Raw genomic sequence first — 26,781 nt, forward strand, 5'->3', positions numbered from 1 at the left:
TCTTTTCAGTAAGTCTGTTGAAGGACGTGACAGTGGCCTGATCCTCCCCAACACCGAACCGTTATCCCCCGGCAGGGCCGGGCTGCGCGGGGCTCCGCGGGGCTCCCGACCGCGCCGCGCCGCGCTGCGCGGAGGGGCTCTGCGGGCGGCGGCGCCGGGGGCGCGGGCTGGGGCGCCGGCCGCCTTCCCGGCCTTATTGCATTTGCAAGGGTTGTATTTTATTTTATTGGGGGGGGGGGGAATAAATCTGGAGACCTTCACCAAAAGGAGGAAAAAATATCCAATTTTCATCGCAAAATTAGCTAGAGCGAGAGCAAAGGGCTGAGCTAATTGTAGCCTAATCCTCTGCCCTGCAGGCGTTTGCAAAGCCCTGAGCAAGAATTCGCTTTTTTTCCTCCTCTTCTCCCTTCCCTCTGTTATTTAGAGACGGGATTATTGCCTTTCTTCTCATAACAGCCTCGGCAGTTTCATTTAAAGGCTTTTTTTTCCCCCCTCACGCACACACATCCACACACACACACAAAATAAATAGAAAAAGAAGCAGCAAAGCAGAGAGGGGGAGAGAGAGGAGAGAGAGAGAAGCTTTAAAAATAATAATAATCACAGCAGGATCTGCGGAGCAAAGACAGTAATAAAAGCAAAAAGCTGAGCCCATCCACACACAACCCCGGCAGAGCCCAAAGCCAAAGCGGGGCTCGCAGATCGCCGCTCGGCTCAAGGTAAGGACGGCGGCGGCGGCTCGGCGGCTGCCGGTGCCGGGCCCGGAGCGCGCCCGCCGCGCTCTGCCTCGCCTTGCTTTGCTTTGCTTTGCATTGCATCGCATCGCATTGCATCGCGCTGCACCGCGCCGCGCGGCACGCTCGCGCCGTCTCTCGCGCTCTTCCCCCCCCCCCCCCATCTTTTTTTTTTTTTTTTTTTTTTTTGGAAAGTGCCTCTTCTTCAAACTAACTCGGCTCTGGGCTCCGGAGGAGAAGCGGCGGAGGGGTGTTTTTTTAAAGCTACAGGACCCGTTTGCAGCCGCCCCGCTTCGATAGCGCTGCGTGTGCGCGCGCGTGTGTGTGTGTGTGTGTGTGTGTGTGTGTGTGCGTGCGTGCGTGTGTGTGTATGTTTTGTTTTGCTCCGCTCCAGCATGGGCAGCGCCGGCGGAGCCCCGCGGCCCGGGGTGCCCGCGCTGCCGCCCCGGCCCCGGCTCTGAAGACGGCCCAGCCCCAGCGCGGCGGAGGCAGCGCGGTTCGCTCCGCGCTCTCGCATGGTACGCGCGGAGCCGCGGCCGCGCCGCGGGGGTCGGGCGGGGGAGCGCGGGCCGGGGCGCGGGGGCTGGCGGCGGGGCGGCTCGGCACAAAGGGAAGGCGGGCGACAATGGGGAGCGCCGCGTATGGAAAACACGGGCGGGCTGTGAATGAAACTCTGGCGCCAGTGAGAGTGGAAGGCTTGGTCTGGGGTAGACTTCAAACCACTCTAGGCTATAGTTTGCATTTCTGCTCCTGCATGCGATGTGGCACACTTCTGCAAAATTAATACATTAGCCTGGCTAATGCTCACCACCATTGGCTGCGCGGAAAATGTACAGGATCGGGGATGCGGGGTTGGCTTTTTTTTCCCCCCTTGCATTCATCTAAGACATCTCCTTTCTTGTTATGTGGGAATAAGTAAAGGACGCCATGTTGTGCCTTTTTTTTTTTTTTTTTTTGTTGAATTTTACCTTTGGGCATACAGTGAGTCCAAGAGAAAAAGGCAGAAGTTGAGTGACCGGGTGCGTTGCTTGCTGCCGATTTCCCTGACCATCAGTAGGGAAAGGCATTTGGGTGACGTGAAACTTGCACTAAATAGACCGGAGACTGCCAGAGACAGGCGGGTTGCGGGGGGGGGGGGGGGGGGGGGAGAGAGGGAAGGAGAAAGCCTTTTCTTTTTTTTCTTTTTTTTTTTTCGGTAACCAGAGCTGCGGAGGGAGCTCCCCCCCCCTCCCCGTAAAAGTTTTGGGTACGATCTCCTCTGTCAGTCGGTCCAGTGCTCAGGGAAGCAGCGTGGAGGTGTGTGCAAATGTTTACGGACTTTTAATTTCGGAGCCATCGGGCCCGAGGTTTGCAGCCCCCCCTTCCCTGCTTTGTCTTTAGGCTCGGTTCACGGCGTAAGCAGTTGTCTGCCAGTGGCTCTGGAGGCAGACCCGAGCGGTCGCCGTCCCTGTTTATAGAGACAAAGGTAATTGCCAAGTCTGTAGCTGTGCCCCTCCGGCTGCGCCGAGCGCGGGCTGGGGCGATGCAGACGCTGCCGTCGAGTCACGGGAGCGGCGGGGCGACTCCTGCCGCCGGCCCTGGCCCCGCAGTGCCGGGGATGGGGCGGCCGGGGGGGCTGCCGCGGGCGGTGTCACCCCTGGTGCTCGCCCGGCTCTGCTGGTGAAGGAAGACGGGTCTCCGGGGAGGGAGAAGCGCTGCCCCGAGAAGCCGCCCCGGGGAGGCGGCGGGGCGCAGCTGCCCCGGCCGCGGGGGGGGCGGGGGTCCTGCCGCCGGCTGCGCCCCGACCTGCCCCGGCCCCGGCTCCCCGGGAGCGCGGGCGGCCTCACGGCGGGTCCTTAAACCTGCCGGTTCCATTTCACGTCTTAAATGTGCATGAAGGAATTAAACTGCACGAGTGAATAACAGCATTAGTTTCAATTAATTTTTATCCTGGCAACAATAAAGTTTAGAAACAAAGCGCTTTTACATCCTTAATTAGTCTTGCTTCCCATCTGTAGTCTTTTAAGTGCCTGCTCCTTGATTTAACTTTGTCCCTCCTTCAGAGCCGCCTCCTTTTTCATTCTTTTCCCTTTTTTCTCGTTATCCCTTCCAGACTGCTGCCTGTTTCTTTCCTGCAACCTTTCACCTCCCCTGTCCCTATCTGTCTGCTCTGCTCTGTGCAGTTTATTTCTACTGTATTTTCCCAACATCAACAGCAGTATTGGTTACCATGGCCCCGAGCTATGTGCAGAGGTGGGAAAGCTTCATCCGCCCAAAAGTTCTTACACTTTTGAAGTCTTTCTTTTAGTAGGATCTGAAATGTATCATCTAGAGTGTGTATTAAATGAACAGTATTCCTGAAGGCTTTAGAGCAAGAAAGGCAACACCCTGGAAAATTCTGCAGTCTTTCAGCATTCTCTGCCCTAGGGTTATAGCCCTGGGCACGGAGCTGAATGGAGCTCTTACAACTGCCTTCTGTTTACCTTTTATGGTTAAAATAACAGCTTAGCAAAGAAGCAACTTCATGGAGAAACGATTCAGTGAAATCATCTCAAGCTGTAGCAGCATAGCTAGTTTAATCACCCCTAGAGAGCTGAACAACTGTGAGCACAATGGGACACAAAATCATTTTGTGTGTAAATGAGCATGGCATTGTGATTATTTCACTTTGCATGGGCAAATAGTTTTTACAAGCAGTACTTATGCAGTTAGCTTAGAAAGGCAGAAAAAGATAAGCTGGCTCTGAAAGATCTTGGTGTGCAGTGTTTGAAAAACTAAATATTCAGATAATTTGGGAATCAGGCTCTATTGATTTTGCCTTCAGCAGGTTCCTGTGTTACTTATTAGAGCAGGGTTATTGCCTGTGCCACTAGTTGGGATGCTGCATCCTGTTGTAGGCAACTAAAGAGCAAGGATTATTTTACATGGTTTAATAAATGAAGTTTGTTAGTGTTTCTGCGATATTTACCCTTAAGGTTTTAATTTTCACATCAGTATTAGAAAATATGTGCATAAAGACTTTCACTGGATAAATACATTTAGGATTTTGCTTTGTGCATAAAATAAGTACATTACTCAGTGTGATGAATTTGAGCTGTGTTTTACATTAAGAAGAGGAAGGAGTCATTAGAAATAGGGTTACGGTACCTTAAGAAATAGGGGGTATTTATTTTTTTTTGAGCAATAGGAGGGTTTTCAGTGCCCTTTATGTAGTGCTGAACAATCATGCCCCTTGATAATTTGCTCATACGAAAATGACTGAATTCCACAACTTTAATAAAAACGTAGGATTCATTTTTTTTTAATACGAAACCTCTTCAACCAGGGGAAAAGCCTGGGTTTCAATTCCCCTTCTCCTCCCCTCCCTCAAAAAGCCAATGGCACCCTCAATAAGCATGAAAAGCCATAAAAGTTTGAGAACTATTTTAGCTTTCCAGTGATTTTCTATAATTAAGTGTTTTTTCAACACATGCTCTAGCTGAGAGATGCCAAAAGCAGAGGATTGTTCAAAAGGTCCCTCCAGTGAATAGTATAAATTAAATATCTACTGTGTGAGTATGGCCTCACTGAGAATCTCAGACTCTTTACAGATCAAGGAATTTACTGGTATACTAACATTAAACAAAATCCTAAGATAGCAGAAGTGTTTAAATATGCACAATAGATGCAGATCACTTGATCTTTAGGTATCTGTGCATATTTTAAAATTGAAGTCTGTATTTCAAGACAAATGGTTAAGTGTAAGATGCGTTTACAGAGGACTGTTAGTCCTTTGATTTCATTTGGAAATTGTAACAAGGGGTACAGATGAGCCCTAATTAGGCACTTGTTTTGTGAAACTGCATGAGGTTTATTTCTAAGGCAGCTCTGTATTCTGCGAGGTCTGTACCTTTATCATTAGTGATAATAGTTGGGGTCTGAACAAAGACAGGGTTGACATTCAGCCTGGATCTTCTGACCCTTTCATTTAAGTGAAGGAGTAGAGAGTGAACGTGAGTTTACAGTGCTCTTTGGTAAGAAAAAAAAATCTTTGTCTGTGTTGGCAGACAGATGAGGCACCCGCAGATTAGTAAACACGTTGCTAAAATACTGTAGGTACTTAGATACTAAGTTGTTTTTAAAAGTTAGTTCTTTTATTTATGCTGTATGACATATTTACTGAAGATTGCCCACAACAGGCTCTTGTGGGAAACAAGAAAGCAACGTCTTGAGTCATGAAAGGATTCAATCACTTTCCTTGAAGGTGGTGCTGTAGTAAAAATGTTAATGCCCAATTTCGCATCGGCTGACACAGAAGTCCTAGGACAGAGTTGGTATTTGCTTCGTGTTCAGTGCAGATGTCCGTCCAGCCTCCGAAGAGAAAAGGATGTGGATTCATAATGGGGTGATGTATTTCTGTGCTGTAGATGCAGGAAATTCTTAGGAGCTAACCAAGACGAAATACAGTAAATGGAGATGTTGCGATGACTTTGTGAAGCTGTCCAGATGTATTAAGATTTTTCAATCCCTTTCTATATAGCTCAGAATTTTTTTTACAAAGAATGTTGCTAATTGTATGTTCATCGAGTGGCGTAGCCAGGCATCTTGTGCAATATACTGCTAAGAGAAAGGCAAGACCAGCTTTAGATTTCTAAGAAACATTGTCAAAGTAATGTGGGAGAAATGGGAATTCACATTGCAGTGCTGCATGTAAAGTGCTTGTCAGATGTAAGGAAGAGCCTGGATGCTTGGTAGCATGCTTACAGAACAAAATACCAAGAAAATTAGATTATATTCAGAAATGTCTTCAACTATAATGTTTTGCATATGTTGCTTTACCCATAAGGGGGAGAATGGATGGACATTTTCTTAAACTTTTACAAAAGGGTTTTTTTCCGTTTGACATGTTTGCCGTCTATACCGATTTAACTGAAATCAGCTTTGAGACACACGTTTCATGCAGAATAAGCTGTGCTTTTCTTACAGAAGAGAATTGAGGAATTTTCTTTTGCTATGGTTGTCCTGTTCATTTTTAAGACACTTCAGTATTTTTTGCTTTGTACGTTAGCTGGAAATTTTTTGACTCAATTCAGAAATTTCACTAATTTTCAAATATTTTTAGGGCAGTAAACATTGGGTGGATTGTTGCATTTGTGATTTCACATGCCAGATTGTACAGTAATTTCTAATGTGTCTTGTCATGAAGGCATGGGTCAGTTTATATATCTTCCTGTTTCCACTGCTTCCAGGTATTAATTGCTTTCAGTTTGAAAGCTTATTAGTTCTTTATGTCTACTATTAAGGCTTAACTGAAAATTATCCATTTATTTCACAATTATTGAAAATAAACCAGAAAATTGATCTTAGTTTGATGTGAAATTTACTAGGATAAACTAAATGCCTTGGGTACTGAGGAAGTCACTAATTTAGAGGTGTCTCGTTACTGAGACAAACTTGCAAAAACCCCTGAATCCCAATTCACAAATTGGTTATTCGTTTGTCAGGGGATATTTCACATCTAACACATAAGCCCGCGACCTTTAATTAGAATTTTGCAGTTTGTTTTATGCCCCTTGAGGCTGACACCTTGAAATTTTTTTTTCTTGATTTCTTATTGCTAATAAGCATCTTTCTCTTCCCCTCTGGTACTTTGAAGAAAATGATGCAAATACACTTAATTACAGTGGTGGCAATAATTTGTTAGCTGAATATGTGATCAGGCAGATGCAAAAATGATCTGATTAGATCTGTGATCACACTGGAAAGAAAGGTAACACACCGCTACATTTAAGAGAAACTGTTCTTTTTTGCCTTCCCTTTGCAGGAGGGAAGAAGCATGTCCCGTCTGTCTCTAACACGGTCCCCGGTTTCTCCGCTGGCTGCTCAAGGAATTCCTCTCCCAGCTCAACTCACCAAGTCGAACGCTCCTGTGCACATCGATGTAGGAGGACACATGTACACCAGCAGCCTGGCTACCTTGACAAAGTACCCAGACTCCAGGTGAGACCTCGGTGTTGTCAGGCTCACTGCCCATTTCTGTTCCTTGCATGGAAAGAGGCATGTACCTGTGAGGAATATTTCAATGTGAAATATGATTTATTATATATTCACCAGTTATGAATAATTCAGTTTCCGATTTATACAGTAACTTCACTGGGGTTCGACAGAAAAAAAAGCCTGTAAAATTTATGTATTATTTAGAGAGTCTATTCATTTTCTCTCTCAACGTCTTCTGCACTCTGCCGATACATTTGAGGCACCTGTTGGTGTGCTGCCCTAGATTATTTCCAACTGTACCAAGCAACTTCTTTCTTTCAGATTTAGGGGAAAAAGGAATTCCTTTTTTCCTTCCTTAAGAAAACAGAACGGCTCTGTTACACTGGGACTAATGGATGCTTCTGTTGGCCAGCCAAAATCCTAACCCCTGTGGTAGCTGCGTGCCTCAGTGTCAGCGGTCATTTCCTTCGGGCCGTGGCCGGCCGACCTGCTCTGTCTGCTTGCAGCTGCAGATTGGATTGAATCTTTGCATGCTTAAAGGTAGCTGATTTGTGCTGGACAGGTTGGTGACACATCTGGCAGGATTTATTTAGATCTGGCCAGTATTATCTCAGAGTAGACTCCAGATACGCCAAATTATGAATAGATATGGCATGAGGGTATATTTGTGTATATGACATAGAGTCTCTTTATGATTTGCCCAGCTCCCAGTCCCGTGGGGTACTGGGCACCGTGAAGGATGGGGGATTCTGGGCAGCATCGGGCCTATGGTGGTAAGGGATGGCTGTGTTAAGGGTTAAAGCACATTCATTGGAGCAATATGTTAAGACATACCTGATTTTGATTACAGTTATGATCACTAAACCAATTCAGCTTTTTGTTATTCAGACTGCTTATTTTTCAGAAGGGTAAGTGCCTCGTGTAACTAAGAGAAGGTGTAGATGTGCAGTGCCAGGGTGCCCAGCAGACTGGTTAAAGGAGGCACCATTGACTCAAAAGCAAACCGGAGCCCAGGTCAGCAGGTTTCATTGCCAGAGGTTTTGCTGCCTGCATGGCCGTAAGGGCATTTCTGTAAGGGACAGATATTTTTTTTTTTTTGGTATGACAACCAGTGTAAAGCTCTAGTCTCATTTGAAGATTTTTCCTTTGAAAGAACTGGGGATTTTTTGCACAGATTTGGCAGGTTCCCAAGCAATAAATGACATTTATGGAGACACCTTGAAACGCCTCTGATGTCATAAAGCATATGGCTGTGATTTCATTCCAAGGAAGGGAAGCTGCTGAAATTCTCTCTGGGAAAGAAACAATTAAAATACCTATATTTTATGGTCAGGCCAAAACAATATGATTTTTCTGGACAGTGTCTGTTTAGTGATGTCTGTGTGGTACTGCTTTAATCATAGAGAAGAAATCTGTTCAGTGGGGAGAGATTTATAACAGTAGCAGACAAATGCTTCATAGTATAAAAAAACACAGAGAAGATTCAGCAGTTGTAATAAGAGTAGCACATCTGTTTCCACATTTTAAAATATCACTGCTGACACTATTTTTAAAATATGCCCCGTATCAGACTTACTTAATAAAAGCTTCGGTTATGGAAGCTTTGGGAGAATATACATAAATTCACAGATTTCATTTAAAGAAAATAGAGTACTGATCTAAAACCTTTTTTTTTTCTGTTTGATAAATAACAAAAGCATATTTCTTCACGTTTTGTACTTTGTTTAAACTGAAAGTACAAAACTGTGACTGACCAGAGCTCATGTGCTGCCGATGTTTTGCTGTGTACTGTCTTTTGTTTGTATTGCTGTGTTACCTCATAAGGCTTGAATGCTTTTTCAGCTGCTCAAACTTCAGTTCTCACTGAAGTAAGAACTTACAGGATGAGACCTGTAAATCACATATATTTTTATAGCAAAAGATAACCCTTCACCAGCATCCCAAGTAGGACATATTGCTACATACGTTAGGAAGCTGGGTGAAGCGTACACCTTAATTTATTATTTTTTCCTTTTTTTTTTAATTTGCTTTTTAATTCATTTTTTTGATTTGTTTTTCTGCAGTGCTGCATAGTAGACTTGGTTGGTTACCCCCCGTTGAGTCTGGCCTGCTCTCATTCCTGGTTAAGGCAAAGTACTTGCAGTTATTTCAGTGAGGATGGTTGGAGCTCCTGATGGTGCTTCGCTTCCCTGGTGTGTGTATCTTCCGTAAGGCAGGCACTGCCTTCGCAGTGGTCTGGCCGGGAGCGGAATCCCGGGTCTCTCACAGGTACAGGAAGAAGGGAGATAGCTTTTCTGAGCAGGACATCCTAAAATAATGCCAGAGCACTGTTAGCTTACGCTTCAGAGATAACATGCATGGCCACATACAGAGGCATGGCCATACTCAGCCGCACGCAGAGCTTTCTGGATTATTTTGGACAGCATATTAAACTCCTGGTTTGAGCATGAGTTTAAAAGCTTCAAATCTAAGAAATATAAGAAATTTGTAGATTGTATTTCGGCAAAAGATGTAAGCATATGCTGAAATGCTTTGCTAAATCTTAGCTCCAGTCACATAAAATAGTTTGCGCTCACTAAAATTGAAAGCTGTGGGAATAAACTTCCTGTTTATTTGTGTAACAATCTCTATATTTTTCTCTCTGCTCCCAAATCCTAAGTAGGTGTTTAGCTTGTAGTATATACTGTACCTGTATGTTTAAGGACACGTACAGACTGTGAGCATCTGTATAAATACAATCAGGGTATGCATACACAGAGACATCACATGCTAATGGAAAACAGAAAAAAATAAATAATCAAATCATGTTTATCCTTCTGTAGTATTTTGAGGAGGCCCAATCCTGTTAGGTCCTGAACAAACTCAGTTCATGTTGACTTCAATGGGAGGGAAGAGCTCCCAGCAGCTTGCCAGATCAGGCCCAGCAGGAGCAAGTATAGGTATGACCAGTTCCTGCCTATACCTGCTCTCCAGTCACCCCTCTGGTATGATATAAATTACACCTGACAGCAGGCAGCGTGATACATTTCTTATTGTAATTTGTTAGGATTGACTGTGCTCAGCCTACTCGGCAGGCTCTGCTTGGCTGTTCCCAGGTTATGTGGTTGGCTCTAATTCGGGGAGAGAAAGGACCCAATTCTGGAAGTCTTACTCACGTGAGTGAATGAGTGGTGATGTGAAGTCGGAGGCCAAATCTTGCATTTCAGTGATCCCAGAGTTGTTTCAGAGCAACTTTGACAAAGTCTTTGATGTTGTTTGTATTAGCACAGCTGCTGTGAGAAGAGCATTTGTCCATTGATTAGATTTGCATAAGTAAAGGGTGCCAGATTAGGCATTAAAGGGGGTAGACGCCTTCCTTCCGGTAAATTTTTATGGGCTACATAAATTCTCTCATCTAAAAAGGAGAAAACTTGAGCAGCGCACAACCAGTGTGACAAAGGAGAAGAGGGTTGAACAGCCACTGTCAAAAATGGTTTCCAAACCACTTACTTACTCTCACCTTGTGCACTACTCTTACACACCTACCCAGTTGGCTTTTTGAATGAAACACCATACAAGAAAGAAAGCTGGCCTTTCAGAGGGTTAAAGGCAAGAAAAATGAGAAACATATAAAAGAAACTGTGATCAACAACAGCATAATGATGGTGGTCACAGAAATTATCTCAGAAATAATATTATTAATCCCTCTTCCTATAGCTACTTGAGGCTGCTTTCCATGCATACCCAAAACTGCCATTAAAGTTAACAAGCTTTGGAGGTGCAAGGAGGCTGATGTTGTCTTACCTGGATCTGAGGCTCAATTTCAGTAGTTTATTTTCAGCAAGTTCTCCCACCAAAACTCCCAACTGTGGTAGTTGTGAGTTACAGGAAGAAAGAAAAAAAAAACTGTTGAATTCAGTCTAGTGACTCTTACCATCAACATCTTATTTCTAAAGTAACTGGCTAAGTAGACAAATTATTCATCTTTGAGAGCATTTCTTCTAGAAATTCCATTCATGTTTCCACCCAGAGGACCTCTAAAACAGCCCCTTCACACATTGACACTTGAATATGGATTTATATGACAGATTGTAAAGGCTGCAAAAGCTCTAGCACATCTATAAAGTGAGTCGCAAATTGTATTTATCCAAGGGAGTGAGACAATTCTCTAAAAAGCAAACCCACACCAAAAGTCCAAGCTCCTAATGTGCAGTCAGGAATACCCAAAGACATTGCCAGATTCTCCAGTCTTATCCCACTGAACTCAGCGGGAGACATCTCATTGACTTCAAGTGGAAAAGAAGTAGAAGTTCCAAATCTCCATATACCACAGCAAGCCCCAGCTTCTCGATTTCACTGGAAATTTTGATACCACTTTGAATTTCTGTTAGAAAGCAGAACAAGATTTCTGTCCTTTTTGCAGCTCTGAATAGTGTTTTTAACTCAGAGACTAGCTGAGTTAAACACAACTCTTTGTGAGTTGTTCTGCTATAAAAGCTAAATATGTTTACCTTACATTCTTGGTTAATTAGTATTTGTTGTATAACCCTCTATTAAAGATAAATATGTTCTTTTGTTCAAAATATATTTCTAAAAGCTCATGCTTTCTGTAGCATTAGTCACATGATAAAAGCGAGCAGGAATAATTTTAATTGAAGCGGCAACACCTAGGTGGCATTGGTGTGGGTGCGCAGACCCCAGGAAGCCTCCCCCGACAGTTTGTAGCGCACCGTGTTTGGGACCTCTCTGCTCCCAGCCTTTCCTCTTCAAGAAAACGGAGCTTTTTGGCCCCACGGCCCAAGGGATGCTGAGCCAGTGCTAACATAGTGCACGTCCTGATCTCAGCTTTTGAGGCACCTGGGCTTTACCACCCCCTTTTCTGGAGGCTCTGTCCTCCAAAGAAAACCAGCACAGGCTTTATTAACTGTTTCAGAAACTAATTACCTTAGCTGTTACAAGACATAGTAGAGTTTTCAGGCATATCCCTGCCCCACTTTCCTCTGAACCCATGGACTTCTTTGGTGATTTACAAAGGAGTCCCCTAAAGCACGTGTCTTCTCCTCTGAATGTTTCTTGCCAAAAAAAACTGTCGTTCTTGTATAGACCCACCCTCAGACAAGCTCTCCTACCAAGCATGACCTTCTGATTCTAGCTACTCCGTAGGTATCTGTGGTTTTTAATTCCCCTACCTTTTCCTCCAGCACCTCCACCTCTCTGGTTGCTGGAGCTCAGCACTGACACCTGAGATCTTCTGCTTTTCCCCCCTTTTCTGCAGCCGTACCAAGCTGGACTGAGTTAGGGGAATGCTCTTCTCCAAGTTTTAGGACCCCTCTGTTGTCCCTGACAGAACATGATTGCTGACCCCATATATCCAGATGCAGTGGTTTCATAAGCTCCTGCTACCGAGATCTACAAGACAGATTTTCCACATCATCCTTTACACTAAGGGCTCTGTACTGGGTCTGGACGTAGCATACCTGAGAACATCTCACATTTCTTGTTCATGTAAGATCGATCCAGTGTCACTCTTACAATAACTTACTTGCTATTTTCCCATCAAATCTGTGTATTACTGATGTTACTGCCTGAAAACAATGTCAAACAATTAGCAAATTTTGTTGCTTACCCTGTGATGGCAGTTAGGGTGTAAATCAGTCCTTAAACAAGGCCTGTACTCCAGACAGATTAAGTGGAGGGAAGACCAGATTTGTTTGTAACTGGAGATTGCTGGTGGCTGTGAAAGCACAGCACATTGAGGGCAGGATCCCAGTCTGGAGCAGAAGCGGTGTCAGCTTTCCTGGGCCAGCAGAGCCTCCTGCCAGCCCTGTGCCACAGCAGTCCTGCACCACTGTGGCGTCGGTAGCATTCATCCTGACTTAGGTGTCTCCCAAACCTCTCCACACCACTGCCATTCCACGCTGCTCACCCACACAGCATCTGTATAGTGTCTTGTCCCTCTTCCGTCCCTCTGTCATCACTGCACACCTGCTAAATGACTCTGTTTTAAGCACAGTGAAGGACATAGGTAAGCACGCTGCCATGGCACATTTCACCATTCGTAAGGTACCACTCTTCTCACCGAGGTCAGTTGTTGAGCGCCCTGTTTGTGGGGTAGCACCAGGCTCTAACACTCGCGGGCTACGAACTGTTGCGTATTACCCAAAAGCAAAGAGTTTCTGAGCCGGAGTCAGCAGCCCACGTTCAGGCAAAGCGCTACAAAATGTGCCTGCATGTGAGCTGCAGCGCAGAGCTCATTAATTTTAATAGGTATTGTGAACTTAAACCATACACAGACTTTAAAGCAAAACACCTGAAGAGGCAGGACCAAGTGTTTTTCCTGCACAGTACAAATGCTCAGAGATGCCGGTTATGGGCACGGTGCATGAGCACTGCGCACACGTAATGACACTGCACACCAGCGCAGCAGCTCTGCAGAGAGGGGTGAGCCTGCCAGGGCTGCCCAGGGCTCTGCCTTTGTTTAAGGCAACCAGGTGTACGCTGCAGATCAGAACAAATAAAGGAGCCGAAAACCAGAGGTTTTGGTTATATGCCGCACCTTTTCTGAATTAATGTAAGAATTTTCATGGAGATTAAAAATAATTTTTGGTTTCATTTCATGCAGCTGCAATTTAGAGACAAATTTTTTGAGTTTTTCTTATTTGGTTGTTGACTGCACACATCTCTCTTTGGTTTCCAAGGGAATTTTGACCAGCAGAACCCTTCAGGAAAAAACCCTTAAAAAGGGCCTGTCCCCTTCCCATCCTCTATGTCTCCCCAGTCTACCTGTGGACGTTGCACTTACCAGAGTGGGAGCTGGAGAAAGCAAAGGAACTCTCATTGCCAGGCTGCTGAGTCAGATAGATAGTGTCAAATGAACCAGTCTTTCCGTATCGGCAAAGCCAAGTATTGCCGTTTTGTACGGGTGCTGCGGGGCTGAGGTCACACAAGTCCATGCAGTGCTTTGATAAGCTCTGGGAAAAGTGGGAAGCGTTCATTCCTATGGGCAGATGTGCATTGCTGCTAGGACGCACCCAGCACAGCTCCTGGGTCCTGTGCAGGGCAGAGCACAGTGGATGGAGGTGAGGAACCATCTCCTCTTGCAGACAGACTGGCCGGCGCCGCTATGGCAGGAGCCGCACCAGTTCCAGGTCTGTGAGCACCAGGGCATGACCTGTGCCAGAGGAGGGACACATGGCTTGGGCTCTATGGAAAACAAAAATAATCTGTAACAGGGATGTAATTACAGCTGGGAATGGTGCTGTTAGATACACTGTCTCTAGCTTTCACTAATGGGAAAAAGTCTTGGATTCAGGGTCTGGCAGAGCCCATAGAAGCACACCATGATAGCAGATCCTCCCCGTGTTACCCAGGGCTGTTGTTGCACAGCCGGAGGGGTAGCTTTGGTGGTAAAGGAGAATAGTCCCTGTAACCCTAACTCTTCACTGCAGTGACCTGGGATGATGGGAGGGAAGGAATTTATATAGAAACTGATTCTTCAGACCTGTCGTGTCCACCTCTCTAGGACCTCCTACTAACTGGCATGTAGGGAGCCACAACAGAGCTGAGCTGTCTGCTGTGATAAAGGTCTTTACTCCTTATTGGACTTCATAACCACTGCCTTGCCCAGCAGAGCCACTGCCTGGGGACTGCCCACAGGCTCTGGAGACGAAAGCAGAGTTTACCCTTTGGGAACACAAATCTTACTGTAATTGGGTGCTGAGATTGGGCCCTGTTGATGAATGAATTATTTGTGTGCTGACTTGGAATATTTGATGAAACATACAAGAAAATACTGCCTAGCTAGTCTCTGAAGAACACTTTTTTGGAAATTATTGTTTCTCTGCATACATTTACAGCCTGGGTTGTGTGGAGTTCTAGGCATAAATGGGTATTATGGCAACTAGGAAGGGGCAGACCAAGCTAGTCATGGAGTGGAGAAGACAGCAAATCAACACTCGTCTGACTTACAGAAATAAAATGATGGCTGTGGTGCTATGCCTGGCACAGGCTGTTCAAAAAAAACCTGAATTTGAGAACATGGCACATTCCTATCTAGATACTAGCTTATTTGGCTCAGCTAGTCGAAAGGAAGAGCAGGCGTCTCTGTGCAGGTCGTGCAGCCTGGCTGTGGTCAGGAGGGATGTCACTTAGAGCCTCTGAGAGGAGTCCAGAAGATGAATGTTGAACAGTGTCTCCAGTACCAGCGGTGCAAAACCCAGCTGACCTTGTCGCATTTTCTGCTCTTCCCTTTCTTCTTCTGCAGTGATAACAAGACTGTAGCTGAGTGACACTTAGCACATTAGTAATTCCCACTCTTCTGCTTACAACAGGTTGAAAAGTAGTCTGGTTTATTAAAACTCACAAAGAGAAGCCAGCAGACAAGGAGACCAAAAATTCAATTTTTTTTTTTTTTTTTTGTTTAGCACTCTATGTTGATAGTAGTTTCTGAGGTTAGTTGGTCAAGTACTTTGTTATTTCTTTCATTGCTACTTTTGCTTACCACTCACCTGACGGGGCACTTTGGTGCCAGCAGCACAATTTAAGAATTTTTCAGCAGTCATTTTCAGGGCAGTAACATGAAAAGCATTAGCAGCATATTTTGAGAAACCACTCCCATAGGATGCTGTGGAAACCTGTCTCCTCCTTCTACGTGCTGCTAGTGGAGGCTGTTTCCTGCTGATGAGCATGGTGTGAAGTACTGCATCTGTGCTCAGGTTCAGAGGTGTAGCAGCTTTACACTTAAAGCAGAGGAGAATCCCCTTTATTGATTGCTTCTTCATGTGCTGTGCATCCAGCTCCCTCATCACATGGAAAGGAGTTATGTAAAGATGCGGATTCCATAGCTTTGTACTGGAAATTGTGTCCTGAGGTCACAGCTAACCACCGTACCAGTGGAGCAGATGAGGCGTTACCTCTTCATATTTGGTCTTTGAATACATGTCACTGGTGTTTGTCTTTTGATTTATAAACTTTTGATTTATAAAGACCCTGCAATGGCAAGTAGACCTGGTCTGCTTAGTGGGATATTTCATGAACTACTTAGGAAGTTTATAAAACAGACTCCCTAGATTATGAAGCAAGGGGGTATCTATTTTGTAAGGAACATGTTATGAAATGAATTTGTCTCTAGGCCTAGCTTAATTATTTTAATGATCCCACTGGTGGTTGTTGTAGGTGTCGTTCTGTGTATATATAGTGACCTACATGCTTGTGATCATTTATGAAATCTAAGATTTAAAAATACATTGGACCTTATTAATTCCTTGCCTGCTTTCACTGAAATAAATGGAGGTGGTTTGGATATTGGTACATTGGGCCAAATCTCTCTTCCAGTGAAGTCAATGAGAGTTTTACCATAAGCTTAAATGGAAACAAAATAAGCCCTATTCTTTTAGAAAACTGCCCTAATAATAAACCTGGCCAAAATAATCCCTAGTGTAACCCTGTTGACCTTTGTAGAGTTACACCAGGGATGTATACTGATGTGATGTGTGGAGAGGAGTTATGAGAACCTGAACCCTGTGGTAAGATGCTTCTGTTGGGTATCCACAGTACTCGGTCTCAAAAACATCTGAAGGTGTAAAACCAACAGGCAAATGAAGACAAAGCATCGTGCACTTACGGGTGTGCACACATACCTTTCCTGGTGAGATGGCCTTCCCAAAGAGATGACTCCACTGGTTTTGAAGGAGTTACTCCAAATTTGTACCTGTATAACTGAAGTCAGAATTAATCTATTCATGGGTTAATAAAATCTTTAAGAACAAAGTGCATATTTAAATAGAAGAAATATCCAGGCATGCAAACACAGGATTCATATGTGAAAGCATAAGGGAGGCTAGATCTCTGGAGCACAGAGTAACAAAATGGTGTGGAGGATGCCAGGCTGTAGCTGACACAGGTCGTGCCCGGTGCTGCTGCTAGCCGCATTGACTTTGCCAAGTTTCTCTGTTACACGAACGTAGTAAATTGATGAGTATACCTCGTCCTTGCAGCACATCAGCTTGTTCCCTTGTGCTGCACTGACATTAAATGCATAATCTGGTGACTGAAACAGGTAAGTATTGTCAATCACTCTCATCCCTAGTATAACTTAATTGATACAGAGTTACACCAGGTTGGTGGCTCTCCTAATCCAGTTTGATAGCTGGGAGAAGCTGCAGAGCTGGAACTAAAATCCAGAGTAATAAACTCATATCTCCATGCTCTATCCACCACACTGCCTACTCCTTCACCTCATCTGCTGTGATTAGCATGTACTTCAATCTTTTGATGCTTAAAAAAGAAATTACACCTGTAAACATTTTAGAGGGGTTTGTTTTTTGTTTTTACCTGATTTGCTCTCACTTGAAACTCTGCCAGGCAGGATGGCCATTAGCTTCGCATGCATGCACGACTGCATTCCTTATTGATGCAGTCACCGTGACGACTGCCTGCCTGTCAGAGCTGGGCACCAGGACAGATAGGCTGAGCAGAGGTATTCCCGTGTTCACCTGTACTGTGTTGATTTCACTCTGCTGCAGTATGGTATGAGTTCAAAGGCTAAAATTGCTGCTTTTTTATCTGCTGAGGACCACATAAAGCAAAACCTGAAAGGAGTCCTGCACGTGGATGCTGGGAAGCTATTATGCAGCATTTGCACCGTTACTCTTGGTCAGACTCAGAAGGGATCAGTTGGCAAGCATTGGAAACTGAGATTTGCACCGTAAAGCTGAAACGCTGAAGGAATCCCAGTCCAAAGGGCAGGCTCCCGTTACGCCTCTCTCCTAATGGAGTGCAGATGCTACCAGTGCTGCAGGTAATCCGTTTAGATCTGGTAGATGCTTTTGCAGCAGCAAATCTCTCTCTCTTGAGAAAGCAGACAATGAAAACGAGGGACTCTTTTTAACCTCTTTGGTGTCATACTGTGTTATGCCAACAAGTTGTACCAGTACAATTTACACCAAAGGCTGCAGCTTTGGCATTTGGGGAATGTGGTGTGCCTTCTGGGAGACCGCTGCCTAAATTCTGCTGTTGCACAACTTAACATACAATTTCATGGACAAATCTGGCTAGTGGAACTCCATGGGAACCAGTAGATGACAATAGAGAAACTGGGTCCTCTGCTTGTGCTGGGGTTGTCTGGGAGGGAACAAGGGCTGAATTTGGGCCAGTAGTATTTAACACTGCTGTTGAATGAGGAAAAAAATTCAATGACCACTTCTTAATCTTACAGAGGGGGGAAAAAAATCACGCATGGATTTGTAACCAATTCCAAACATATTTCTTCTTCTGTTCACATCCAGTTATATTCTGTTTGCAGACACGAGGGTTAAAGCGGGGGCCTGCTTCTGCTTTCAATTAAATCAAAGGATGTTTTGGCCTTGACTTCACTGGGACCAGAATCAAACCCATGACCATAGTATTGTATTGAAGAATGAATCTCTCACAGTCACATAAAAAAGCCAGGTTCAGCTTTCAGTATCTCATCAGAATCCAACAGTTAACTGTTTTCTTATTATTTTAAAGTTTTTGCCAAGCTTAATTCCGTAGGGCAAGTGTCCTCTGTGCAGCAGGTGTATTGCTGTCTCCTTCCTGGGTGTGGGTTCCCTCTCTGTAGCCCCTAGACAGGAGCTCCCCCTTTTTTTCATGAACATGGCCTTGGAGCTGTGCTTTTCCCAGCGGACATGTCGGCGGGTCGCTTCCTCTCTGTCCCTGCTCTCCGGCTGCAGTAACAAAAAACCTACTGGAGATTCCTCTTCGCTTGTGCCTTTCATCTGCCAATGGCTTGGGCTCACCACTAAAAACTGTTACACAAGTCTTCTTACTTGGTGTGGATATATGGGCTTTGGTGGTTGTTTCCCCTTCAAAATAGCTTTTTAACAAATCCTTCTTGACATGTTCAGTTTAAGCGAACAGTCAGGAAAAATATGTTGGGTACAGCTTAATCAAATGTAGGAATAAACAGGAGCATCATTCATTCATCATTTTAAGCATGATAAGAAAAACACAGATAGAACTGGATGCAACTTCCCAATCACGTATATGCTTGTAGGAATTATAACTGGTTACAGTCTGCCTGCAGCTCCCCACAATGTCTTCGTGCCAGAGTGAGCGGTGGTGCGAGCTGTACTGGAGGTGTACAGTAGTATAATTGCAGCAGTGTTACATTCTGGGACTGGGTAAAATTGGTGTAGTTTACTTACTGGAGGACAGAAGGATGGGCTGCAGGAAAAGCAAATAGAGGAAGAATGTAAGATAAGCCCTTTTTTCCCATATTATCATTCTCAGCAATAAGAAGAGCTTTACCAGTTTAGCGAATCGGCATGCCAACCAACTGGTATCATTCCTGTTCACAGCAGTGGAGAGTTTCCCGATGCAGCGGAGGCAGGTGGGCACCGAGGGTAGCCTGGTGGTCCTGCTCATCCCAGACAGTGCGGTGCTGCAGAGCCCCGGGCAGCCGGTGCCTGGGAACTTTTTCCTGTGGATCTGGAAATAAAAGAATCATAGGAAAAATCTGCTCAGCTTTTGCATGTCTGGGATCAGAAGTAAAGGGCTATGGCTCAAGCAGATTAAATATTGTAGCTGTTCGCACAAGCGGCAGGTACCAAAGTGAATGTGTTAGCAGTCACCATTTACACTTCATAAAAGGCTGTGCAGCCCCTGAGTGTCCGTCCCCCTTTCTCCTGCTGTGTTCTGAGAAGTACTGGTTTCACAGCACCCACACATGCAAAGGATGCGGAGGGCCAGACTTGCACCCTGAAAGGTAAATGAGTTTACATTTGACATTTTCCCTGCCTTCCCTGAGTCGCAGTGGGAGTTTCACTCTTTACTTCAATGAGTGAGGATTTAGCCCATTTATATTAAAATAAAACTAGTATCTGCATGTTTTCCAACCTCCCAGCATGCTCAGTTGTACAAGGGTGATGTTAATGGAAGTAATGTCCAGATCTAGTCAGATTTGAAAATCGTAGTAAAAATACTGAGTTAGCTCCCATTTGAAGTTACAGCAAGTAGGTGAGGAGCAAGAGAGCTGGCATTTGGTGCAACCCTGTTCTCATCAGGGCCCTCATAGCACCGTGGTTTAGGGGGAAGGGATGGTTAAAGGAATAGCAAGAAGAGGCTTGTATAGGCAGGAATGCTTTATTTGAATTGTGCATCTTCTCATGTATTAACAACTTAATTCTGTTGAGTGCCCGCAACTCCCACAGAGTTTGAATTGAAATGCAGTTCTTGCAGGATTGGGACCTTTGGGAAACTAGGGAATGCTTTGGGAAACTAAGATGCCAGTTTAGGAGTTTGTTTTAAATTAAAGAATTTTTGTTCCTGCATTGATTTTCATGGCCAAAATTTAGTGTCAGTTCTCTGTTGAGAAAACATGAAAGGCCAAGAACCCTCGCAGGGCTCAAATCAGAGCAGCAGCAACAATGGCATAATAAAAATAGGATGCTTTTAGCAATATAAATTTGTATCAATATTTTTAATCTTCACTAACTATTTAGACGAAAGTTCAGTTAGAATGAAGTAAAAGACACAAGAAGAGCAGAAGTAACCTGAACTTTATACTGGAAAAAATTATAGTACTGGAAATCCAGCTAACATGTGCTTCTTTAACTTCAAATGTAAGTCCACAGATTAAAATGAAGAGAGGAATTCTCAAATAGATAGGTATTACCTACACTGTATGAACTTCTGTGCAGTTACCTGGACTTCGGCATATTTCACTGAAAGGATAATATTTAGCTCCTACCGCTAACAAGTTCTGTGTTTTGAGCGTTCACATTATATTGTAATGTTATTTGGTTACTTTTATTAAAAATATGCAAGTCAGCCAGACTCTGCCCTTCTCACTCTCCCCCAGTAGTTACCGCTTGTTAGGAATAGGGGTGGCAGAACTGGACTATCTTGAACTACAGTAACTGCAGCCTCTCCGCTTGCGCTGGGCTGCCGTGCATCTGCACACCCACTGTGGTCAAGGCCTCTGTTCTGGCCATGGTTACTCCAGAGCAGCTCAGCCAGACCAACTGAATACAAACGGTATGGTTAAGCATCCAAAAATAATGGGAGGCTGTTTGTCACTATCCCTGTTAGAAAGGATCAACAAGCCATGTCAGCGGCACGTATGGAACTTTTAATGGAGAAATGCAAATTGTACCTGTATTTGGAAGTTACATTTTTTTTCCTTGTTAAGCACAGCAAATGCATTTGTGACTGAAGACTTAAATGAATGTGGTGGGATGCTGATGTGTGTAGTGAATGAGTGCCGTTCTGTCTGTATGTGTGTACTTATCTTGCCTGTAAATGTGGTTATACACCAAATGCAATGAAAGGATTCGTAATACACCAATTAACATACTAGAAATTGTTTGTTTAGTGAAGTCTTTTTATAGCTGTTAAAATAACACACTAAAATATACAAACGCTACTTTAATAAGCCAAAATAAAATCATTAGCCTGACAGAGGGCTGGATTCTGCCACCGTTACTCATGGCTAAGCAGCACTTTGCTCCTGAGCTGTTGACTCCCCGTGAGATGGGTGGCAGAAGCCCAGCCCTGGGGAACTCACACACTGCTGATAAATTTGGGATGAGTGGCCAGTGCTGGGCCTAATTCCAGTATCCCAATGAGGTGAAGGGCTTGGGGTTAATGCCCTTGTAAACCTGGTGGGAATGAAAAGCCTGGAAAGCAAAGCTCATGGGAGCCTGAATTCCCTTAGTTGCTGGTCTGCTCGTTGTAATTGTTTGACCCCTCCTCCTCCCTCGAGACCTGATGGGATGCTTGGCCACACAGGTGGCTCTTGACTACAAGAGAATTTTTTAATGCAGGAAAAGACTAGCTTCTCTACCTGGGGTTATTGTTTCCAATTTCTTTTCTTAACTGCTAATTTATGTATAGTCAATACTGTCTCTACAAATGAAAAAATAAGTGTCATGTATCAAATTCTAAAAATACATATATATTTCCATGGAATTATATATCAAAGTCACCCGCCAAAGTGTCTTAAGTGTGGAGATAAGCTGTTAGCAACAGGCAGAAGAGAAAGAGCTGTAAGATCTCTTATCCTTACCATAAGTGCTTTGTGGTATTTCAAAAATAATAGGTAATTTCCACTTCAGTGGATTTTATTACCTGTTGCTTCAGTGGACTTTAATTGATAGAGAACTGAAAACATAATTGTCCATGCCTTTGTTTTAACTACAAAATCCATTACATACCTAATTTTGCTTTTTAGTGATGGTATAAAAAGAAGAAAAAAAACCCTTCCAGGACTTCCCAAGAATGATTCTGCATGGTAGATGATAATGTTCTTTCTGGATTATTGACTTTTAAAAATACATGTTGATACTATATAGACTAGCTCTGATCTATTGCAAAAATAGATATTCTAGCCTGAACAGCAAAATATGAAGTATTAAATCTAGGTAATAGATCCTGCAGTTCCTTCAGATGCTTAATAGTTAATGAGTGTAATATCCTTCAAAAGCACTGCAAAGTGAGCATATGGCTCAAAAAACTCCTATGGCATTCCAGGATCTGCGTTGGAAGGCAGGAACAGAAGGTTATAGGAATTGGAGATGGATAAAGCTGTTACCTTGTGCGTTACCTCCTCCATCCCTCTGCTGAGATCGGACCGTACTACTGATGCTCTTGTTAAAAATTGTGAAAGGGGTTTTGGGGTTACAGGCTTTAGTATCTCCACTTGGTTCTTGCGGATCAGTTTTGTACTTGAGTATCTGTGGTCGCTCACTTGTGCCATCAGGATTGAAGGGTCGGGGGCTGAGCAGCTGCCCTGCTGAAACGCGGGTGCTCACCCTGGTCTTGTAGGAGCGGTGGGAGAAGGAGTTGGTGGTGGGGATGGCTTGAGCAAGCACGGTGCTGTGACCTGCCTAACACCGCAGGCTTGATGCCTGCACTCCATTTGGGACTGGAAGCCGGTACCTGATCTGGGCTTACTTATGCCAGAAACCCGCTTTGGGGCACTTCTCTGTGTCTTCAGGCACATGAACCGGTCCCAAAGCACACGTGGCTGCTTGGATTTCATAGTTTGCAGAGCAGCAGTTTATACCCCCAAATTAAGATTCAGACTCACACACAAGCACACACTTTTCCCCATCACTGTACAAATAAAAGATTTAAAAGATGCTTAAAACAAAATTCTCCCCAGCTGAAACACCCTCCAAGCCAAGTGTACGCCTGAAGCACTCTGAGGTGGTCAAGATATTTTCTTTGATTTAAAATGGAAACTGTGGCAGAGCCGTAAGTGCAAAGCCTGCACGGAGTTTCTGCACCGTACCGCAGCCAGGTCACGTGTGCACAGACCCATGCTGTAGACCCATTTTCCCATAATTGGGGAAGGGCTTAAAATCACCGGTCAGGTAGCAGGGTGTGAAGGTACGGTATACCCATACAACAGAGCTTTGTTTATGGACTTGTACACTAATTATAGCTGAAGTTTTAAATGGAGGCAGATCAGACAACCTACTGCAGCCAGATGCAACCTTTAGCCACGTTCCTCGCTGTATGGGGCGTGAGTGAGCATGTGTCCTGGCAGAGGCGACCTTTTAACGTCTCTCCCTCATAACTACCGTGAGGCCAGAAGGTGGAAGACACCTGTTTGCTGCTCGGCTGGGTTATCCCTGTCCTCCTCTGGCCAGCCCTGCCTGCTTTTCAGATGGGTTGGGTGTTTTAACATACCTCCTTGGGGAAAGCAGCTGCAGGTGCTTTCTCCATTACAGTTTGCTTTGCTGGGAGCTTGTGCACAAACTCAATCAGTTTTACAGTAAAAATAATGGAAATATGAAAAACACTACTGTAAAGATCGGGCAGCATCGTCCACTGCCCACCCCAGACCCTGCTGCTGCAGCTGGATGTAGCAGTGCCAGCAGAGAGCTGGCTCCTGGCACGCTGGCATTCGGTAGGATGCAGCCATTCTGGCGGCTTTCCACTTCTCTTTTCCAGCAGTTACTTTCTTGTGATGGGACAAGTAAGAGACTTTTACTTATAACAGACATAGCTACGCGGGCAGCAGTGCCAGACACAGTGTAAGGTGCTCTGGTGTCTCAAGTACCTCTGCTCCAATTCACAGCATTTTTTCTCTTCTAAGCGGATAACAGTATCTATCCTACCCACCTTGAGCAAATATTTAAGAGATAAGCAGCACTGTTTGTGCTCAGCAGCAATGACTGGACTCTGCTTGTACACCTGGGACACTTTGCTAACATGTCCTGCGGGGCAGTTTCAGGTCATGCTCCGTGTCCCGCCTGTAAACAACCCTCTTCCTCCTCTCTGCGGCATTTCCCACAACTGCTGCCGCCTCCTCCTCCAGCTCCCCAGCAAGGCCCAACAGCTAAGTACAACTGACAGCCACCGTATAAAACGCAGGGAGAGCTGCAGAGCTCGTGTTGGCTTGGCTGTGCATTTGCGCTGAGCAGAGCAGGAGGGTGCACGGAGGAGTGGCAGCTACAGCCGAGGGCACCGAGTGGAGCACGGACCCACGCGCTTGCAGGACCCACAGTCAGGCATTTCTCTCTTCTTCCCGTCTCCTCCCATAAAATTAGGAGAGAGACACATTTTAATGACAGTTTGCTGAAATGTGCACTCCCTGCTGATTTGACATTGGGCAGAAAAAGTGTCTACAGAATCAATTTTTAATAAATGTAAACAACTAAATTATGAATGACAAAAATATCACTGAACAGTTAAATATTAATCATGTAATTACTTAAATTAATACTTTTATTGCAGTGTTATGATAGAGAGTTTTGCTTACGTGGCATTGCTGCGCTGGCTGGGCGGGCGCACGGGGGGGACGGGACCACAGTGGCCACCCCAGCGGTGGGGCTCAGGAGCAGAGGGCTCTGCTGGTGCTTGCCACAACTCCAGCTGCTGGCTGCCCCACAGGTCCCACAATACTGGGTGCTCCTCGTAAAGCCTCTGGAACCAGATTTATTAAGAAACAACTTTAGTTTCCTGTTCAAAAAGAGAGCTGTCAAGAAAATGGCTAAACTGGCTCCAACTCAGAAAGCACACCCACCCCCCCGCCAAACTCTCCTGTCCCAGTCTGCCATTAGACCCCCCAACAGCGGGGGTGTGATGTGCAGAGCCGTGGCTGTGCTCAATGATGATCTTGGGAAGACCGAGGGTGCTCAAGAGGGAGCAAAACGCCCTGGCTGCTTTTTTTCCATCTTGCTGGCAAGATGGAGTTGGATGAGTTTATGAAAGAGATGGTGTGCTGGAGTCACTGCCCTGCGGGCCCCCTCCATGCTCCCATCTCGACAGGCGCTGCAGGGACCTTGCATGGTGGAAACTTGGTTGCAAGCGTTACGGGGGGGTGTGGGTGGCAGCAGCCGTCTGTAAGGTACTTGCACACAGCATGCGGCTTCCTCCCCTGCCCAAGAAACTAAGAGAAGAATTTACGGGCGCTCTTGTCCTTGTGGGTTGGCTGGCTGCGTTGTTTGTTTTTAATCTAATAAAAGGAGATCTTAATATCATAGTAAAATCGGTACAAAGCTAGAAACTCGCCCCTTGGCGTTTTGGCGAAACATTATTGAAAATGTAAAAGCCTTTAGCAGAAACAACAGAAGCACAAAGAAATTGTAGAAATAGGATCAACAGGTTGTGTTCTGGATGTTGGGAGGAGCAGGGAAGAGCATCCAGCCAGGGCTCAAGGTGCCAGCGAGACCCGCTAAGCTGGAGGCCTGATGCCAGCCCCATCGTGGCTCTGCTCCGCAGGGACACGATGCAGCGGTGGCTGGGAGCAGGGGCCCTGCGAGGGTCAGGGTGGGCAGCACTGCAGAGCGGTGGCCGGGTGGTAGGGAAGAGCACGTTGCTGGGAAGAGCCGTGCACTGGGAAGATGGTATGAGCATAGCGGGACCTGGCCAGGGAGGTGGAGGCAATGGAAAGGCAAGCCTGCCATCCTTAGGCTTGCAACTGCTTGGATTGGTCCTGGCTCGGTCTGCTCACTGTCTGGAAATTAAATCTTGTACAGAAATTTTAAGAGCGTTTTTAAATTCGTAAGTAAAGCATCTCTTTGAAAAGGTGAGAATGCTGAAGAAACGGTCGTTGCTCAGACTCACCCATCGCTGTGGGCTCCAAGTGCAGCTCTCTTTGCCTCGTCTGTGTTTTCCTGTGCCTTCCACCTCTTCACAAACATCTCTAGAAGCACCATTCCCGCGTGCCGTAAGCAAGTGCCTCTTCAAAATGCCATTACCCAACTTCTCTACCAGTACAGTCCTGGGCACCATGACCGCTCACAAAACCAGCCATTTTCGGGGTGACCACTGCCTGATCTGAGAGCTGCAGCTGCTCCCCACAACTTTAACTCACATCACATGGCGGGGTGCTGGCGGGAGCAGCTTCCTGAGGCTGCCAGCCAGGCTGGTACCTAATTTCTGATTGAACCTCAACAAGTTTACACAGTGCAAAACCATTCCCATCCCCTTGCACTTGCTGAGTCCCTGGCTCTCTGACAGCCTGTGCGTGCGCATTTTGCTTCCACGCTTCTGCGCGTGACGTTTTGTTCTGGCTGCCCAAGACCCATTAGCTGGGCACATCAGGTCCTGGTGGGGCTTGTAGAGCTGCTCCCGGTCGCTGTGCTCTTCCATGGCTTCACATGTGATGAGTAACCCTGTAAGGCAAATTTTCCTTTCGAAGCTGCCGTTTGAGTTCACTTTGTGCTCTCACAACGTTGTGTTTTCTGATGGACTTCCTACAGGTACAGTTTATAGTGGCGAGAAGAGAGAAGCAGGAGCACTTTCGGCACGCAGCGTTACAACATGCTGCAGTGAAGTTGGTTCTTGGAACATAGCAGCCCCCTAAAATGTCAAATAAATCCTTAAACTATTCATCACTCTGTTTTTGGGGTGGCAGTTAAGTCTTTCAACACTCTGCAAGTTTCTTTCCCCAGCAGTAATTTCGCTGGTGAAGAAATACAGCTCAGGGCACTCCACAAAGGCCTCAAAATTCATGTTTTGTTTTCATTACCAAAAAAATGCTTCACTACATTAAAGAGCGGCCCATTAAAATTTTGTACCCGGTCTTCCCTGCGCCCTGTCATTGTTGGCAGACCTTCCCCCATACGCGCGGCAGAGCCGAACAGCAGCCGGCGTGTTGCTTTTGCAGACTTCACAGAGA

General features: G+C 45.3%; 2 protein-coding genes across 4 annotated transcripts in view; one reads left to right on the forward strand and one right to left on the reverse strand.

The window, feature by feature from the left end:
* Positions 1-368: 368 nt before the first annotated feature.
* Positions 369-26,781, forward strand: part of KCTD15 (potassium channel tetramerization domain containing 15) — a 46,364-nt gene continuing 19,951 nt past the window's right edge. Inside the window, exons 1-3 of one of the 3 annotated variants that reach the window (XM_087738692.1) lie at positions 369-719; positions 930-1,252; positions 6,517-6,692. In XM_087738692.1, the coding sequence (XP_087594818.1) occupies positions 1,250-1,252; positions 6,517-6,692 (179 nt within the window). In that variant the 5' untranslated portion in view covers positions 369-719; positions 930-1,249. Of the gene's footprint in view, positions 720-929; positions 1,253-6,516; positions 6,693-17,212; positions 17,467-26,781 lie in introns of those variants that run through there. The other 2 variants (XM_087738693.1, XM_087738694.1) reach the window with 2 other exon arrangements.
* LOC148051042 (uncharacterized) lies at positions 18,759-25,860 on the reverse strand. Its single transcript, XM_087739381.1, has 4 exons — positions 25,725-25,860; positions 24,418-24,581; positions 18,957-19,136; positions 18,759-18,872 (listed from the first exon to the last, which is right to left on the reverse strand). The coding sequence occupies exons 1-3, from the start codon at positions 25,814-25,816 to the stop codon at positions 18,991-18,993; spliced, it is 402 nt and encodes a 133-aa protein (XP_087595507.1). The 5' UTR covers positions 25,817-25,860; the 3' UTR covers positions 18,759-18,872; positions 18,957-18,990.

Source organism: Nipponia nippon, unplaced genomic scaffold, assembly GCF_047370975.1.
Source record: "Nipponia nippon isolate SJK-2023a ecotype South Korea unplaced genomic scaffold, ASM4737097v1 scaffold_7, whole genome shotgun sequence".
NCBI classification, from domain to species: Eukaryota; Metazoa; Chordata; class Aves; order Pelecaniformes; family Threskiornithidae; genus Nipponia; species Nipponia nippon.

Bases quoted from the DNA above. Each gene is read 5' to 3' on its own strand.
- LOC148051042 (XM_087739381.1), bottom strand. From the start codon at position 25,816: ATGGTGCTTCTAGAGATGTTTGTGAAGAGGTGGAAGGCACAGGAAAAC. The intron at 24,582-25,724 runs GTGAGTCTGAGC...ATCTGGTTCCAG, and splicing joins CTTGGAGCCCACAGCGATGG to AGGCTTTACGAGGAGCACCC. The intron at 19,137-24,417 runs GTAAGCAAAACT...TTTTATTTCCAG, and splicing joins AGCCAGCGCAGCAATGCCAC to ATCCACAGGAAAAAGTTCCC.